Source organism: Elgaria multicarinata, chromosome 6 (assembly GCF_023053635.1).
Source record: "Elgaria multicarinata webbii isolate HBS135686 ecotype San Diego chromosome 6, rElgMul1.1.pri, whole genome shotgun sequence".
Taxonomy (NCBI): Eukaryota; Metazoa; Chordata; class Lepidosauria; order Squamata; family Anguidae; genus Elgaria; species Elgaria multicarinata.
The window spans coordinates 53,512,329-53,532,040 of record NC_086176.1 but is presented as its reverse complement, the minus strand read 5'-3'; the positions used below and the strand labels follow the sequence as shown (position 1 = coordinate 53,532,040).

Sequence of the window (19,712 nt, the reverse complement as noted above, 5' to 3'; positions counted from 1 at the left end):
CATAACAGTGGTCTAGGATTACAGCTAATGTGATTAGCCAATTAAAGGTTTCCCATGTTCTGTAATGCTGCAATTAATAATTTCATGCAAAATATTTCCCATGCAATTTGAATATCAGCTATTCTAATGGGAACAAAGAGGATTTTGAAAAGACCAGATGTGCTTAAGAGTGCTTCCACACATCTGGAGTTTACAAGCATGCACTCATACATCTGTGGAAAATGCACCCATTTGATTGGGAATAGGCAGTTCATCATGGTAATTTCTGTTAACCAGGGTGCCTCGGCTATCAATTTTTCAAGAGGTCTCTGTGGAGCATGAAAAATGTAAGAGTGAGGTGTGTTTTATGCAGCTAACTTCTTTTTATCTTTATATGACAAATCATACTGCAAAAAGTCATGTTGTGTGTGTCACCTCAAAAAACAAGACTACTTTAAAAAAGGAAGAAGAGAACTTGAGATACAATCTAATGTGGGGAATTATTCCATTTTTATTCTATTCTTCACTGCCACCTTGTGGAATGTTTTTAAACCAATTAAGCCTCCTGTTTTGTTTCATCCAAAAAATCTAAATACCAGTAAAAGAACTAACATTTTACTCTTTGGTTTATATTCATAGAATCATGCTTATGATTGGCTATCGTTTTCTAATGCATTTACTTGTCAGATTACCTATAAAATACAACTTGATGTTACTTGGCAATTATCTTTATAAAATATTGTGCACATAAATAAACCAATCATATCTATTAGTGTTATTTTAACAGTTGAGAAAATCTAACCTGGCCGTAAGTTCTCAAAATGAGTTAGCGTACAAAATGAAGGAAAACATCCTTCAGGATCAGGGTTATTAAATAAAATCCACAATGTACAAAGAGAATGATGAAGTGTTTATTTCATTCATTCCCACCCCTTTTAAGTGAATGGGCTGGTTCACACGACACGTTGGCTTGTTAACTACCGCCTCACGTGCCAGTTGCATGCTGTCTGATTTATCTAATTACCATTATGACAATAAAACCTGGTGAGGGTGGGTAGCTACAACCTACAACAGATGGTGGATTCTAAAGGGGTTCTGTAATAAAATAGTCTTCTTCTGTAGAAAATTATCAATAATAGCAAAACATAGCTATTGTGGTTCAAAGTCAAAAAAAAGATCAACAAAAGTAGTTATTTTGTAATTTTTTGTATTCTAATCCCAGTATTCTAATTTGAAACTCAAATTGAACATCACCCAATCCCTTCTATCTGCTGGTTATACTAATCACCTTAAATATCATTTTGGAGTATATATATATTTAAGAGAACAGACATAATATGTGTTCAAAGTCTGAAATTTTTGAGGTTGAAGTATTCCCAGTGAAGTGTTGTTGAAAATTGAAGTTTCCTCAAACTTAGAAGATCACCCCCACCAGTTTATGAACACATCTAAAAGTGAGGGGAAGTAAAAGAGTTTCACTCCTGTCCCTCATGTGCATCACTTAGTCTAGAAAAAGTGAAAGCTCTACCCACACTTTATAGCTAAAATCATCAGTCATGTACATGCATTCAAGTACAAATCCCAATAAGAAGAATTGCATTGGGATGAATGCTCCAATGTTCATTGTAATGAACATCTAACTGTACTGGGTATACAACATAGGTACTGGGGAAAGGAACATGTTCCTGTATTTATGAGACTACCAGGCAATGGTTCCAGTTTTCCTGTGTCACACAGGTGGTTTCATTGCTTTCTGTGTTACATTTTTTTAACTTCAGTAAAACTTTAAGGGAAAATAAATTCTACAAAACAAATCCACATATGCACTTCCCATTGAATGTGATGCAGGGTACATAGGCAACATCCACATTAAGATGTGCATCTGATTATGACTCTTATCCATTCACAGAGCATTACTTCCAGTGGATATACAATTAGAAGTGCATTAAAATGTGTACCCTGTCTTTCCCCCTAACATCCACCCCACAGGAACATTTTGTTGAATTAAGATGTTGCCCCTTCCCATTCTATGAACAAAATACAACTGGACTGCCAGGTGAATCTTTCTTCAACATTGGTGACGGGGCAGTGTCCTCCACTGTACTTGAAGGCATCGAGCTATTTTAGGGAGCACAAGACAGGCCGCATGGCACACAACTCTCTCCTCCAACACCATGCTGCCACCTCCCAACAACTGCTGCCTGAGGTAAACATCTCACTCTGCCCAATGGTAGGCCAATCCCTGTCTTCCCTTCTCTTGCACCCTTTCACAAAGGGTGTGAAAAATCACCTAAAAGCATGAGAATGCATTTCAAATGGCTTCATGAAATGCACCCACACTTTCAGTTCAGTATAAAATCTGATAAACAACAGAAGATTGTGTCTTGGGAGAAACCTACCGATTTCAATGGGAAGATCTGTAATCTGGTTACTGGATAATTCCAGTATTCTCAGCTCCTGAAATAAGGCGATGTAGGTTGGAATGGTAACGATCTTGGTATTGTTTATATGCCATTCTTTTAGATGTGTTTGTTCTTTCAGTGAATCTGGAAATTCCTAAGAACAGAAGATTTTAGAAAGTAAGGTTTTCTTTATTTAGAAATATATCGACATCTTTAATGCTACCAAAATAAAATGAAAACAGATATTATTATTCCATGCATGTCTGCTTTTCTGTTTGTAGAAAAGTTTTAAGTAGGAGAATGGGAGATTCAATCACAGATGTCTACTGTCTTGTCTAGTTTGGCCAACAAGGAAAAGTCACTACAATATGAGTAATCTCTTTATGTCATGGCAAATTGTTCGTAATAATGTGTCCCAATATGATTAACAAAGACAGAATTATGGGATTGCTTTCACTGAACAGGAGCAATGACAGTGGGCATGTCTACACCAGGGGAGGGGAGGGGGAGGATCTTGCAATATGCTGACTGTGAGAGCCTCCCCCTGGGTTCACACGTGGCGTGCAATGTCCAGGGAGGAAGGAGGACATCACACCCGCCATATATATTTTTAAGAAGACAAGACCTGGAGCACACCTGCGCTCCAGTGAAAAAGTTTTTTTTAAAAAAAAACACCCCGACCTCACTTCCCACCCACCCCTGATGGGTCTGGATTCCCCCTGTCCCATCTCCTTCCCTCTGAAGAGCTACTCATGGGGAGGAGAGAAGAAACCAGGATGGTCGGACACACCACCTGCAGTCCTCGGGATCGTCCTGGGACTGTGGAAAAAAACCACAAAAAAAGGGTATGGCAATATCCCAGGGAAATGGAGGGATCATCCCTCCCTGCTCCCAGGATCCCCTGTGCATCATGTGGACGCACAGGGACGATCCCAGAACGATCCCCGGGATATCGCCTGGTGTAGACATGCCCTATATCTCTCATAAGAAATTATAACCACAAATCTTTCATGTTTTCCTCTCAAGTTTTTTAAACATAATGAATTGAAATGACTTCATATAAAGCAAAAGTTAACATAATATTTCCAGAAGGTGCTAAAAACAAAACTCACAGTAGAAAAACAAGAAAAGTTTTTGTGTGGTTTTTTTGGTTTGTTTTTAAAAAAGGGAAAAATGAATCAGGAAATCTGTGTAAAGGACATTAGAAAAGCTATTATAAATGACTTTTCAGAATTGTGCTTACTGCCATACATATGGCTGTGCTTTGCCTGAGCGCAATCTTATATGGCATTTTAGTGCTTGGTTTACAAACCAGCTTATGATAGGAACTGAAATTTACACAGACTTCCTTTTGGCTCTGCTCTCCAATTCCCTCATGTTCTCCAGCAGTCTTCAATCACTTCACAGAAGCCAGAAGAAAAGTGAGAAATTGCTCCATAAAGACAGCCGCTAGAAAAGCTCAGTCTTCGTCTTTAATATATAAGACAATGTGGAAATACCCCATTTCCCCAAAATTATTTAAATGTAAGGTATACTTGGAAGTTATTCTGACGATCAGGGACAGGAAACACCTGGCTGCAGGCCCAATGTAGCCCCTGGAGTTCCCCAGCAGGCAAGCTTCTTTTGTTGTTACCTCTGATCAATGATCAGTTTAGTGACTGGGGATAAGAGGGTATTTAAAGGCAAGTCAGCTTTAAACAGCCTGCAAAGAATACCTGCTGTGCTTTGCAGGCAGGAGAGCTGTTCTACTGGAGCTTACTCTTAAGTAGACTTGCTTAGAATTGAGTTGTGAGTTTGTATGCTTGGTGGGGAAACATCCAAATTGGTAAGAATTACATCCGTCTTGCCCACTTTGTTTTGCCTGTCCTTGGCCCCACCTTGTGCCCTTAGCTCCACCCACAGCAGTCCCGAAACCCTTCCAAAATTGGAATTCATCCCCCAGCCAGAGAAAGATTGAACACCCCTGCTATAAATGTATGAAGGGTGATCCTCTACTATCAGAAGGGCAAGCATTAGTTCACCCGGGGAGTGTGCACATTTTAATTAGCTTATCTCCAAAAGAAAAGCATCTCAAGGGTTCTCTGGTGGCCTCCCCTTCTCTATCAATGGGCCTGAGTGGGCAGGATTACCTTACTGTGGTGTCAGTCCTCCAAGCTGGGGAGCTGGATTCTAGCCTCCCCCTTTAATGCCCCCCCCCAGTGATCCCTTAGTCACTAGAATGATGCTAGGTCAGAGCCACTAGAGTTCTGCTAGGTCAGGGGGTATTGTGGGAAATTAAAAAGATGGTTAGATCTGGCTACAAGGTGCTAGTTGGGGTGCTGCTCCTGGAAAGAAAATGCAAGGGAACAAGGGCTTGAGATGGCAGCAACTGGGACCCTGGCCCAAAAGATGTCACAGATGCTGATGGCCAACAGACTTTAGGCATGCTTAAGCCTAGTGTAGTTAGTAGACTTGAGCACACCTACTGTTGACAGACTGTGCCCATTGTTATGATATTGTGGGAAAGTCTCACATTGCCCAAATATCTCATCCATTCAATTATACTTACTGTCCAGTGCTCCCCTGAAAGTTGAAAAATAAACTTGTTTCTTTCTTTCTCTGTTTCATTCAACAATGCAATCTTCTTAATGAGTGGTGAGTTCTTTTCAAGCTTATCCAAAATTCTGTCCGTATCTATGAAACCATTATTCAGATATGCAGCTTGTGGAATGCCTTTTCTTCTGCACTCTAGCACAATGTCCCATTCTTGCCTTATCCTGAAAGCGTACAAATGAAAACATTTTTATTTGCTTTCTTTCCACCTCCCACCCCCTGGAAAACCTACAATTACATAATGTTTCAGAGAAGGGTTCATTCAGCATCCAAACAAGCTTGTATCGATCCTGTCTCTATAAAGAGTACAATTTAATAGCACATGAAAGGGAGACATGATTGCACACACAACACAGTCAGAAATATGAAAAATGTGGTTATTTCTGGAACTATTGTTCTTTTGCTAAGGACAAAATACCTTTGGGTCTTCTCTTGTACCAGTGGCATTTACATGAATTGGAAGGACAATACTGCTGAATCCCCGTACATTTCTAAGATGCTTAGGCTACAATCCTATGCACACTTGACAGTTCCACTGAAGTCAATAGATGGGACTTTGTTCTCTTGAAATTGTCTTACCCATGTGTTGGTTTGAACCCTCCATACCAACTCCTTTCTAGGAGAAGGAAGAGGAAACAATCATGTCCTTCCTCCTCTTCCTAGAATTGATTACTTCAGCTCCATGTGTAGTAGCAGTAAGAATTAAATAATTACTGGTGACTGAGCTTCAGCTTATTATTTATTCATTCATTCATTCATTTTAATGTTATTTATTCATTCAATTCTGGATCATCATATGATGCTGGATCAACTGATTTAGAGGTAAGCAAGCTGGACCCAGGTTGGATCATTTTACAGTGAGTGCTTAAAAGCCCAAGGATAGCTTAAAATGACAGGCTGGCATAATAAGATACCCAAATTCCTTTGCATAGGATACCACTTTAGTAGCTACAATGTAAGCCTCTGTTTGTGCATTAGTAATTAAAGCAGGGGGATAAGGCTGGCCTGTTACTCTTTCAGCAGGCACCTTTTCTGTTTCTAACATACTGCTTTGGCACTAAAGATAGGTCACATAGTCATAACCGTTTTAAATAGTCAAGAGCCAAAGGTCATCAATGCAATGCCCCTTGCTGAGAGTGACTTTCCAAGTGATGTTACCAGTGTAAACAGAAAAGATCACCAGTGCAACAGGGAATTCACACAAGCAAGACAATGGCTATTTCAAGAGGTCAGGCAGGCCCTGCCCTGAAAAGCTATGAAATGTCACTGTAGTATCACCAAATAAAAATAGGCCCGAGAGAGTCATGCGTACACTTTCCCTGAAAGCCAGTGCTGCTAAGGAGCTGCAAACGTTGTTGAGGTGTTACTGAGGAAAACAAGTGGATGAAGTACACAGGGAAACATCGAACATGCACACAATTAATCTAAGGAAGAGCTCTGTCCAAAATCCAGCAAAGTTTAAAGTGGGAAGAAGTCGGAACCAAAATAGAACCATGAAATAAATGGTCACAAAGTACTCTGAATTAAGCCAATTTCTCAGTTTTGCATGTTCCATATATACCAGTGTTTCTTTTTTGTTTGTTTGTTTTACCAAATCAGTGCCTTATTTTGTTCATATTTATCCTTAGAAAAATACTGTTCTTTTTGTGTTTCTTAATTTGTCTTTGGGGAAGATGTTAAGGATGCCTTTTAAAAAGAAATCTGAGGGGCGGGGAGTCTCAGCCCCATCCATGTTTTTGTAATTATTATATTTATATTCCACTCTTAGCCAAGATTAACTTCCAAAGCAGCTTATAATTAAAATCCACATAGTGGTACAGTATGATCAGGGACATGCTGGAGGTGAGGAACAGTTTATTCTGGTCCCTGGCAGGTTGGTGATACAGTCCAGGCTCTTCCTTTCCAAAAAGGGAGGAAGAAGGGGTTGCATATGTGCAGTTCCATGTGAATGCTCACACCTGGATCCAAAATGCTGTTGTACTGCTTTCCTTCCATCCCTCCTCCTTTCATCCAGAAAATAAACATTGCTGAATGCTTTTTGTGACTGTTCTATAACAAGTACAACCAGATCCACTGCACAATGAAATGTTCTGCTAAACATGATTCAGTTTTAAAAGTCCAGGAGGGGGATTTATTTATTTAATCCATGCACTTATCAAAACATGTTTTTACAAGTTTACCTAGATTATGATTAAATATAAGGAAAAACTCCTGATGGTAATATCTGTACAATAGTGGAACAATCTACCTATGGAGGTTGTGGGTTCTCTATCTCTGGAGGTTTTTATGAAGAGGCTGGACAGCCACCTCTCGTGGATGGTTTAATTGGTTTTCCTGCACATTGCAGAGGGTTGGACTAGATGACCTTTGTGGTACCATCCAACTTCACAATTCTATCAATCTATGATTCTTCTGCCTTTCAGCCCTAAAAAGGAGCCCCCAGATGGTTCTCAAGAATAGAAACTCAATACGTTTTAAACTGCAGAACATTAAAGGCCGTAATATTTGCAAACAAAACAAGTCTATAGCTAGGTAGATGAAGGTGCACTAAAAGCCTGACAGAATAAAAATCTCTTAACTGCCCACCTGAAAGATAGCAGAGAAGGAGCCCAGTCTAAGGCCAGATCTACACCGAGCAAGATATAACACTTTGAAAGCATTTTGAAAATGGTATACGTAGTGTGTCCTGGGCCCAGCAGTTGTCAATACTGTTATAAACCATTATAAAGTAGTAGTGTAAATCCTGCCTAACTTCCCTTGGGAGGGGAGTTCCACAAAAGGGCCCAATCCTGCATCACTGACAATTGCACATCTTTTGGTGGCTGAACACAGACCAGGGCCTCCAGGAATGACTGTTATTGACAGACAGGTTCATATGGAAACATTGCAGTCAGTTTACCAACATGACCTACTTCAACCACCAGTGCAAGATGGACTATTTTGCACAGCAAATTATTGCAATGTACTGCAGGTGGAGAAAAGCTTTCAGCAACTTTCAGCAAGGGGAGGAGCGACTCGGGCAGCAATCCTCGGTGTGTAATTAAAGGCCTCATAAGTCCGCAGAAATGTTCCTGTTTTCACCTGTGAAAAGTTATGAAATTCTAGTACAGTATTAGCACTTACGTTAACTAGATTACCCTGAGGTCTTCCAAGTCGTGCAAATCATTCAATCAAGAACTTTCATAGTGCTGGTAGGTTAGACGTTCTGGTCTATTTCTGATGTTGCCCATACAGGGCTCTCTCTAGACCGAGCCCACACTTTGCAATTTACGATGCCAAGCAGAGCCCCTCGGCCATGTAGTTTGGCCCACTAGGAGCCTGATTGATAAACGTTTAATTTATTTTTGTCTTCCTCAGGCTGCAGAAATAGGGAGTTATGAAAGCCCTGGCAGGCCACAATCCAGGCCTGAACTAAAGAAATATTTTTATCTGCATGCTTAACCCTTTCTATTAATTTAAATGGGTCCTACCAGGGAGGGGGGATTTAGCTTTCTTAGAATTGAGTCCATATAGGAAATCACTGGCCTAATTCATCTGCAATGCACACATACTCTTTTTAAGGGTGCTTCCGGATGAATGAGTCCTGGGGCTAACAATCAGAAAGTATTGCTGTCTTTTCTCCCCACCCCCTCTAAATTTTCCATGGTTAGAAAACTGATGAAAACAGTGGTGGGACAACATAGGAGGGTTACAAACAGAAGACATCATCATATGGACACACCTGCCCATTACCAGGAAAAAATCTGTAAATAAAGTTGGGCAATGGCATAATAAAAGCCTCATCTGGAAGCAGTGTGCTAGGGTGGCCATGTGTCCTACTTTTACAGGGGACAGCCCTCTCTTTGAAGAGTTGCCGGAGGACATTCTTGTTGAAGACATCCTCTGTTTGAAGGGCTGTCCAGTCTAAGTCAAAGATAAAGAATCATGGAAAGTGAGAGCACAGGCCAATTAACAGTTAGCACCTGGACAGCAGACTTAGAAGGAACAGGTCACAGTCTTCCTCATTATAGTGAGACGTATTTGAGGTCTATTTAAATTATAATAATTATTTCTAAATTTGTACCTATACAGAGAATTTAGCACATGCAGATTTTATGCAAATCTCTGCCCTCTTTTTTTAGCAAAGCGTAAGTGGCCACTCTGGAAAACACCCTAAAACACAAATCAGAGGCCTAACTCTAACATAGAGTTAGACAAGCTTAACTCATTCGCTTCAGTGGGTTTAAGCATAAACATGCCTAATTCTGTACAGCATTTAGGCCAGGAAATGCAGCAAATATAAATTGGAGTGCTAAGCTGTGTTCCTCTTCTTCTCATCTGTTCATCCTTGTATCTGTCATTCAGGCTTGGAAAGCCAGATAACAACAGACATTTCCTAGTTCTGGAGCCTGTTGGGGAAACCATTGCTGAGTGTCCTGTGCCAGACTTACACATGTCCACAGATGTGTGAACACAGTGCTCTGAAAGGGTTTATATTAAAAGAGCAGAAATCACGAGGTGCATATATTGGAGGGTGTGCAAAATATGTCTATAGTTAACTCAAAGATCCAGATAACTCACACATATTGCATTAGCTTTGGCATTCAAACAAAAATATTCAAAACTAATCTTCAGTTCCAACAATGCTTAAAGCAACAGGAATAACCTGCTTTCCTTTGTCATCACAAACTACAACCAATAATTCCAATGCTGTTTTTAATGTAATTGTATATTTTGTTGTGCAAGAGAGTTAGGCCCTAAAAACTGTCTAAAAAGAGGAGGAGGAGGAGGAGGAGGACGAAGAAGAAGAAGAAGAAGAAGAAGAAGAAGAAGAAGAAGAAGAAGAAGAAGAAGAAGAAGAAGAAGAAGAAGAAGAAGTCGCATTGCATTTAAAATATTGTGATACTGTGGTCATGGTGTAACTGGCTTTATATTCGCTATTCTTCTACAACTCTCTTGAATTTTATGGAACTTTTTTCCATAAAATTGTTTGTTTGTAATTTAATGCAAGACTCCAGCAACCTACAAGTTGGCTTTCAGAAGCAGCACCTTCTTTTACAATGTACAATTTTCACTTTAACATCCTCAGCAGCACCAAGGAACAGACCAAAGTACAATATGGATCAAAGTACAAGTTTTATGTTGCAATGCCTTCTCGCACAAGACTATCAATCCAAATTCAGAAGTAGGCTGAGGTCCTCAGTGCAAGCCTTTCCTAACTACAACTGAGTGATGAATTCAAGGAGAGTGTAAAATACTGCACATCCCATGGAGGTGGTAAAACACCTTTAGAAAAGATATACAAGGGAGGTCATACTGTATAGCTCCATGCACCAGCCATATCCTTGGCTAGCCACACATTCAGAAGCCATGTGAAATGCCCAGATGTACACATTTAGAGTTTTTTCATGAAGTGGGGGAATCCTGATTGAACCAAGGTCACTCATGGTGGAGGAGCACTACATGCCTGAGTTGGCATAGGGCCCTTCACATAGGGTGTTCTTGGTTTAAAAACGTTTTTCATAGGGTGGGGCCCCACACATTTGTTGGGTTTTCTCTAATTATTTGTAAAAATATATATATATATACTTTTGTTGTGGTGGTTGCTGTACTACCCACGTATGGGTAAGACCAAACATCCAGATAGCTCAGGTTCTGGCCCCAGTGTTCCTAAGCCTAAGCAGTGCAGAACTGATTCCTTCTTTGCTTCTTCCTCTACGGAGTTTAATGTTCACACCACCAATCATTACGCAGTTCTGAATTCAGAAATGATAGGTCTATTACAGACCCCCAACCATGCTAATTCGTGTTTACTGGAGGATCCAGAGGTAATGCCTGAACCAGTACCACCAATACAGGATTGGGATAATGGAAGAATTCTGGCTGAACTGTGACATCAATCTATACTTTGTTAACTGGGGTTAAGGCACGTTTGGATGGATTATCCTCTAGATTAAATTTACTGAACCCTGACTGAAAGGACAGGCAAGATGGAATGACTAATATGCAGGAGAAAGTGAGGTCTAAATTTAGACATGCAATCTGGCAACCAGCTTTGCACCTGCAAGGCATGGTGCTGCTGCAACCAGACATGATTGCCCTTACTATTTCCTCCTATAATGTTTATACAGGGCACTGGCAATCAAAGATGCCTGCTATACAACAACTATCCCATTTGTTGAGTCTTCATAGCAGTAAAATTAACACAGGGTGTCCATGTGCCCTTCTTTATAGGACAGGGCTCTATTTTGGACAGCTGGCAGAGGGTGTCCTTTGTTTGATGGGCTGTTCAGTCCAAGTTTGGTTTAAAGGCAAACCAAACTTGGAGGGAGAGCAGGCAGGGGCCTTGAATTTGACCATCAACAGGTAGCACCTGGACAACAGACTGAGCAGGCAGACAGGTCACCTAGGCTGTCTCTCCACTATGGTGAGATGTCTTGTGTTTTAAATAATCATTATTTCCAAATTTTCACCTATATATATTTAAATACCCACAATTAAGTAACCCACAAATTGTTGTTTGTGACTGCTGCCATGGGTTGTTTGTGACTGCTGCCCCCTTCCACTTTGCTAAACAACCCTAGAATGCCACATTCCTGGATTGTTCTTCATGATGTCTGAACCCAGAACCCTAGGTAGCTGAGGGAGAAACAACTCAGAGTTTTAACCCTGGATTATTTAGCAAAGTAGAACACATGAGTAGTTAGGAGATAGCCCACTCACCCCTGTCCCCACAAAAACAAAAACATGGTTAACAAACTTTGGGTTTTTAAACATGTAAATCAGGTCGAAGAAACAGAAATATTTTATTATTTTTTATGGTCTTAGTGATACCTTTTGTTAAAGGTAACAAATGTCTGCTCTATGGTGCCATTAAATAAGCCCAACCATGTTGATCTGATTAAATACCATTAAAACAATAAATCTAAAGGCCTTTCCAATGTACTTATTTATGGCACAATAAATATTACAAGAAATGGAAGCAAACAAGTAAGAAATTAGGAAGAATGGCAATATCTTAACAGGAACTCTCAAGCTGGCACTTCTTTTGCAGGGTTTTATCGACTATTCTAAAGCCTTTGACTGTGTGGATCTTAACAAACTGTGGCAAGTTCTTGGTGGTATGGGGATACCAAGTCATCTTGTCTGCCTCCTGAGGAATCTGTATAACGAACAAGTAGCAACGGTAAGAACAGACCACAGAACAACGGACTGGTTTAAGATTGGGAAAGGAGTACGGCAGGGCTGTATACTCTCACCTTACGTATTCAACTTGTATGCAGAACACATCATGCGACGTGCTGGGCTTGACGAATCCAAGGCTGGAGTTAAAATCGCAGGAAGAAACATTAACAATCTCGGATATGCAGATGACACCACTTTGATGGCTGAAAGCGAGGAGGAGCTGAGGAGCCTTATGACAAAGGTGAAAGAAGAAAGTGCAAAAGCTGGGTTGCAGCTAAACCTCAAAAAAAACCAAGATTATGGCAACCAGCTTGATTGATAACTGGCAAATAGAGGGAGAAAACGTGGAGGCAGTGACAGACTTTGTATTTCTGGGCGCAAAGATTACTGCAGACGCTGACTGCAGCCAGGAAATCAGAAGACGTTTACTTCTTGGGAGGAGAGCAATGACAAATCTTGATAAAATAGTTAAGAGCAGAGACACCACACTGACAACAAAGGTCCACATAGTTAAAGCAATGGTATTCCCCGTAGTAACCTATGGCTGCGAGAGCTGGACCATAAGGAAAGCTGAGCGAAGGAAGATAGATGCTTTTGAACTGTGGTGTTGGAGGAAAATTCTGAGAGTGCCTTGGACTGCAAGAAGATCAAACCAGTCCATACTCCAGGAAATAAAGCCAAACTGCTCACTTGAGGGAATGGTATTAAAGGCAAAACTGAAGTACTTTGGCCACATAATGAGAAGACAGGATACCCTGGAGAAGAGGCTGATGCTAGGGAAAGTGGAAGGCAAAAGGAAGAGGGGCCGACCAAGGGCAAGATGGATGGATGATATTCTGGAGGTGACAGACTTGACCTTGGGGGAGCTAGGGGTGGCGACAGCCGACAGAAAGCTCTGGCGTGGGCTGGTCCATGAAGTCACGAAGAGTCGGAAACGACTGAACGAATAAACAACAAAAGCAACTTCCCAGAACTTAAACAAAATATTTTGCACTGGAAAAAATATACTTTTTTTACCCAGAGAATCCAACCTACACTACTGTTGTATGAACTGTATGAAATGTGGTTTCCCTAGCATCCTGGGTACCTGCTAAACTACGCCTATTACAAACTAGCAATAAGAGACACAACTCACCCAGTCCTAGTTTTCAAGTTCAAAGAGCAGCACAGCTTGAACATTCATCTAGCTTACATATTTAAAAACAATGGAAAGAGCAGCATCCTTGTCCCATTGCAGCAAGGCTATCTTCTTATGCGTTATACGGTGATGGGATATTGCATGGCTCCTACTGGATTGGGGGGCTAGAGCCAGCACTGCCCAAGAGGCAACATCTGGAAGATTTTGATTGTCCATGAAGACACCTTGCCAATTTGTTCTGAATAAAGTTGTAATGCATTTCTAGATCAGATACTCTAATCATGTACAGCCCCTGGAGCATCATCACTAACCCAAATGAATCAATGCAGCCTTCCTGGCCCCAGAAAGTAGCATCAAAATCAATTGCGGGCCATTTCACTCAACGTGTTCTTCTAATCCTTAGCCAAGCAAGGAAAGCTCAGAGACTATGATAAGAATATTGATGTGTATGATTAACTCTACAGACGTATCAGTCATCGGTATGCCTCATGTTCAATCAAATCAGTGCGTCGAAGCATTTTGTCCGAGTCAGGGTTCGTTGCTACACACTCGTTAGTCTGTGTTAATGAATGGAACTTGTGCTATCTCTTCATGAATGCTTAAGCAAAGATGAAGAATAAGCTCTACTGTAGATAAAAGAACATTGTATCAGCCCAACCAGCTAGGTATAGGACAAGGGGAAAAGACACGGAAACATACTGAGGAGACCCGAAGGTCCACACCATGCTGGCATTAGGGGAAGACCTTTGGCCTATTTAAGCCATTCCTCCTCTCCCAAGGTCTCTTGCCAGGGTCTGGCCCCCACCTTCCCTCTCTGACTTCAATGCAGGATTAGCTAGTTGCCCTTTGGGGGCCGAGTAGAAATATTTTGGCTGTTCGCAAATTGGCCAGGTGGACAGGGTTTGTTTGTCTGTTTTTCACGTATGCTGCACTGAATATTCAGGAATAGGGTCAGGCTTGGTAAATAGGTAATAATTTTCAGAAGTGTAGCCATCTTAAACTGTTGCAGCAAAACCAAGAAAGAGTCATGATGCCTCTGATGAAGCGAACAGTGCCCATGAAAGCTGATATCAGAATTAATGCCTTAAACTTTAATGTCCCACGAGACTCTTTGTTGTAAATAGGCAAATAATTGATCACTAATGTGTGGGGATTATCAGGTAGAGAAGAGGGGCTTTATGACAATTGGCAGTCACTGAGACTTGCTGCTCAGGCTCATATGGCCTATGGGGATGGTACAAATTCATCAGGGGGAGGGACCTGACCTTGTTGCCTGGAATTATGGGGCTTTGGGAGATGTGTGCTTTGCTACCGCAGTTGAATCCAGATTAGTATTCAAATGGCAGCACTCAAAAGGAAAACCACTCCCTCAAAGCAGCAGTAACCTGTTATAGACAAATATAGGTAAAGGGACAAAAGTCTGAACAAAAGTCTTTTCTCTAAATATCAAAATACAAAATTTGCTATTATACTACCTTTAAAAGCCAGTGATGAGCTTTGATTACCTGTACATAAAAATCCAGTTACAGGTTTATCTCCTTTCTAGTCCCATCTGATCTACAATACAGCCAATATTATAAGTATTGCATAAAACTAACTAATCACAAATGTGTGAAGGCTTTTTAATAGGTCAGTTGGCAGTATCAAACAGCCCACCATAGCCAAAAACCTTACCATCAGATGACAAGGAATAATTTTATTCATTTGACAAAATAAACTGTAACTGCTTACACATCAAATACTCAGTTTATGAATTTTCCTCCCTTTTGGGGTTGATGTGATCTTTGACTGGAACTCAATGGCACTTCCTACTGAGTAGACATGGCTAGGATCACACTGCGAGAGCATTTTATAACTGCAGCATTGCCAAATGATCTTTACTGTATTAAAATGCCTGACCACAAACATCCCAGTCCATGATACAAGCACATTTGAAAAAGTGTGTAAGAACATAAGAAGAGCCATGCTGGATCAGACCAAGGGTCCATCTAGTCCAGCACTCTGTTCACACAGTGGCCAACCAGCTGTCGAGCAGGGACCAACAAACCAGGAGATTGTGCAACAGCACCCTCCCACCCATGTTCCCCAGGGTGGATATGTGCCTTAGTTTACATCTATATAAACTAACACGTGTAAATTTTATGCAAAACTGGGTGTCCTTTTGTCTTTCATTGGGTGATGCAGAAGTGACCATTCTAGTACATAATTTTGGCCATTCCATCTAAGAAAATTGGAAAAGGTACAGAAAAGAGCAACTAACATGATAGAGACTGGAACACCTTCTCTATGAGAAAAGGGTAACGCATTTGGGACTCCATAACTCAAAAACAAACACTGGAGGGGTTGGGGACAGACATGATAGATGTTTATAAAAGTATGCATATTTGAGGGAAAGTAGATATAGAGAACTATTTCCTGTCTCTCATATTGGAGGTCCTCAATGAAATTTATTGCCTGTAGATGAGGCACACAACACACAGCTCAGCCACAGCGCAGCAGTAAAGCACAGGTTTTGCATGCAAAAGGTCCCAGTTTCAATTCCGGGAATCTCCAGGTAAAGTGAGAGGAGTCACCTCCCTGAAACCCTGGAGAGCCATTGCAGTCAGTGTAGTCTGCAAACAATGGCGGGGAATATGCAGGCCTCCAAATGCTGTTGGACTGCAACTCCCACAGCCCTTTCCATAGTCAATGGTGAGGAATAATGGGAGTCGCAGTCCAACAACTTCTGGAGGGAAACACATTCCCCATGCCCAGCTAGAGAGACCACTGGTCTGATTCATTACAAGGTGGTTTCCTATGTTCCTATAGAAGATTTTTGTAAACCGCCCAGAGAGCCCTGACTATGGGAGCAGTATATAAGTGTAATAAATAAATCAAATAATAAGATGGGGGTAATGGTCACCTGCTTAGACAGTTAAGAAGCAAATTAGGCAAGCTCATGGAGGACAGGTCTATCATCAACTATTACCCATAATAGCTACATGGAGCATCCATGCTCAGAGCTAGCATGACTCTCAATAGCAGTTGTTGAGGGAAAACAATAGGACAAAGCTATTGCTTTCTTATTTAAAATGTTTCTGTAATCCCACTTTCCCTACCAGCAACCATGGGACATGGGCTCATATATTACTGGCATGGATGAGGGAGAAAAAGTGGTACCTCTGCCTACCAGGACTCCTGTTCCCTGAAAAGGGGTAGAAGTGGGGGAACCAGTGAGCAACTGATAAAACAAGAACCAGGATTTATTTAAGAAGGGATGGGAAATGGAGAAAGGAAGCAAAAGAAACATTCAAATGAATAAATGAGTTAAAAAAAACCTATAAACAATAAAATGGAGGGAAAGGGGTCTAATAGTTATACATAAGTTATTTCTTAAAACTGATCCTAGGTGTGCAGTTCAGGGCCCAATCTACATGGAAACTGTATGAGAAGTGCTTTCTGTCTATGAAATAACTTTGGTCCATCAGCAGCACATGAACCAAGGAAAGTGGAGTATAACGGTACCTATAAACCCGCTTTGACAGGTCACATGGCACTTGAAACTGCCAGCAAAAAGAACTGAACGTTGTCATCTACCATGTAGGTGCTGCTCGGTGAAAGAGAGAGACTTGTTCCTCACCCCTGTCCATTAAACTTCCCTATTCAGGGAAGTTTAACGGCCCTTGTAATCTATCCAAGACATCTCCCCTTTCATCCACTATTGGTATATTATGAAGGGTTAAAACAGTGCTACTGTGCGCTTGTGGATTGTTAAAAAGAGTATTACTGTGCTATTGTGAATGGGAAAAACAGGATACAAACTGTGAATGGGTGAAGCAGGCTACTGCACTATTGTGAAGGGTTCTGCTGTGAAGTAGTGCTAAATGGGAAAGGAAGGCTGTGTCCAAAAGCACCCTACTGTGAATGGCGGGGAGGGGAAGGAGGGAAAGGGGTGGTTCCATCTCTTGGCCATGTCACTGCCACATCACAGAAACACCCCTAGGCATGCTCAGGATTTAATGCAGGGGGACAGGGGACACTGCAGCTGAACCATATACGAGCCATGTTTAAGGAAAACAACGTACTAAAATGACTTTGAGAAAATGCACCTTTTCTAGAGGGAAGCTGTGAGGTTGCTGCAGATTGGTGATACCATCATCTGCCATGAACAACCCCGATGTGTTCTCACTCCATGCTAGATCAGTCATGTAGATTGGACCCAGGACTCAGAAGTAACTGTAGACCTCAGTTACTGACAGTTGGCTTTCAAACTTCTACTGATTCATAACTGGGGGGCAGAGGGAGGGCAGAATGCTTCAGCTGTTCTTTGCTGTTCTTTTCTCAGCCTCCTTAGAAGTTCTCTTTTCCATCTCTCTTTCTCTCTTGCTCTCTTCACAGTTTCCTCAGAACTTTTCTGCACAATCTCAGTCTTTCTTTTTCTGCTTACAGTCTCCTCAGAACCTCCCCATTTCCTCAGAAGCAACTCTCCTACCTAACTCCTCAAGGTTGTGCTGCACTACACAGGGTTACACTTGTATTCCAAGTTTCCTTAAAAAGTCCAAGGTGCATGGCTAACAATTCAAAAACAAATTGAGAGCTTTTAGAAACTATCTGGTTTCTCGCTGTTAGAAACAGGATGCTGAACTAGATGAAGCCTTGGTCTGATCTATCAAGGTTCTTCTTAAGTTCCTGTGACTGCAGACTTGGGTGTTATTTCATGTTTGGCTCATTAAATGCTAAGTCTGTACAGTTGCATTCATGTTCTTTTGCAGTTATAACCATCCCAGTAGATTTAATGCAGAGTGCTGATGAGAGGAGATGGATTCAGAGTAGATTCTGAGGTTGCTTTGCTCAGGGACCATAAATGAAGCATAGCTTTAACTTCTGCTAGCACACAAAATTAGCAAGTCATCTAAATGCAATGGTGTAGATGGAAAAATTATCTAATAAAATAATGCAGGCAAGCTGTTGCTGATAGCAAGCTGTTGTTGCCTAGGATTGACCCATGGCTTGATGTAAAATTCAGTTATCAGACATCAGATTAATACTGAAATGAATAATACATTTCCTTACTTCTCTAATGCGCTTTTGGCTACTCTTTCCTTCTCCTTTTTTTCCCGTTCTTTGTGCTTCTTAACCCGAATCTCCCACAAACCTCTTATGGCCGAAAAGTCGAGTATTATCACCTGATGCCCCATACTGCTGACATCAGGATTCTCCTGCAAGAACAATTTCATTACGACAGTGTCATGATAATGAAAAACATCTCATGTAGCAACTGGCTTATTAAAAAAAAAGGAAGATAATACTGTTTGCACCATACTATTAGGCAAATAATACAAGTTACACCATATTATTAGGCATAGCTTTGAAATTCTTTCAATCCCCAAAGCCTCTGAATTAGGCTAGGCTCACAAATGCATGCATGTATGTACATCAGTTAATTTCTCTACATAAACAGAACAAGCAGCTGAATTTATGAATGGACTGTATTCATGGCTGGCTTTACCAGTAGAGTGAGATGGTCTCCTCAGACTGTTGATTTTGGGTAACTTGAAAAGGCAGAAAATTATTAGTTATTTAATGTATTACAGTTGCATCTTTCCTGCCAGGGAGAAGTGTTGGTTGTGGCGGGGGGGGGGGTGCTTCAGGTGCCAAAATAATTTGGCTGGTCTAGGCTACTTTGTACCTTGACAGAGGGAAAGGGGACACCATTTGCTGGTTTGCCACAAATAGCAAAATGTCTTAGGCCACCTTTGACTATACTGAAAAGCATTGTGCCTGAGGTGGCCAGAAGTGATATATAAGTTCTATTTGTGGTCTTATATATGTGATGACGGGCTATCCCCACATGAAATATGCCATTTGATGATGCACGTAAAGAACATGCATGTGTGAACTAGCAAGTAAACTGTGTTTTATAGAACTGACTTATTTGTGTGATTTATAGGACTGAGACTTATTTATTATTAAGATTTATATACTGCCTTGTCTGCTAAAAAGCCATCTTCCTTCCAGAGTAACTCACCCATTACTGAATTCATACAAACTTTATTGTGGCTCTAATTCTTATCAGATGCTGCCCTTCATTTTGTTGAGAAAAGCAGCAACTATTGACATCTGTATCCCTGCCAATGGCACACGGGGCTCTTTAATAACCAGCAGATCCTGCCTCTATACCTCATTAAAAGACAGCATCTCCAACATTGCCCCATACCAGTGTTTTGGAACACTGCTTCAGTAGTGACAAGCCAGTCAGCCACTAAGTCTGATGCAAGCATAGCTGAAATGCTAGTAAAACTGCTCTTTCTATTGCTCGGTCATTGCTGAAGATGTAATGATTTCAACTTGATTTTTATTATCATGAAAAGCAGCTAATCCATCTATACAGGGTTTTTGTTATACTTCCTTGTTCATAAAGTCATTCACTGAGCCAATCTGAAGGAATTTTATGTAAC

General features: G+C 41.0%; 1 protein-coding gene across 1 annotated transcript in view; it reads right to left on the bottom strand.

Moving 5' to 3' along the window:
* The window catches only part of LRRC2 (leucine rich repeat containing 2), a 66,618-nt gene that overhangs the window by 35,027 nt on the left and 11,879 nt on the right, over positions 1-19,712 (bottom strand). Inside the window, exons 2-4 of the mRNA XM_063129434.1 lie at positions 18,328-18,473; positions 4,930-5,137; positions 2,379-2,535 (exon numbers count right to left, since the gene is read on the bottom strand). Coding sequence (XP_062985504.1) covers positions 2,379-2,535; positions 4,930-5,137; positions 18,328-18,452 — 490 coding nt within the window. The 5' untranslated portion in view covers positions 18,453-18,473. The remainder of the gene's footprint in view (positions 1-2,378; positions 2,536-4,929; positions 5,138-18,327; positions 18,474-19,712) is intronic.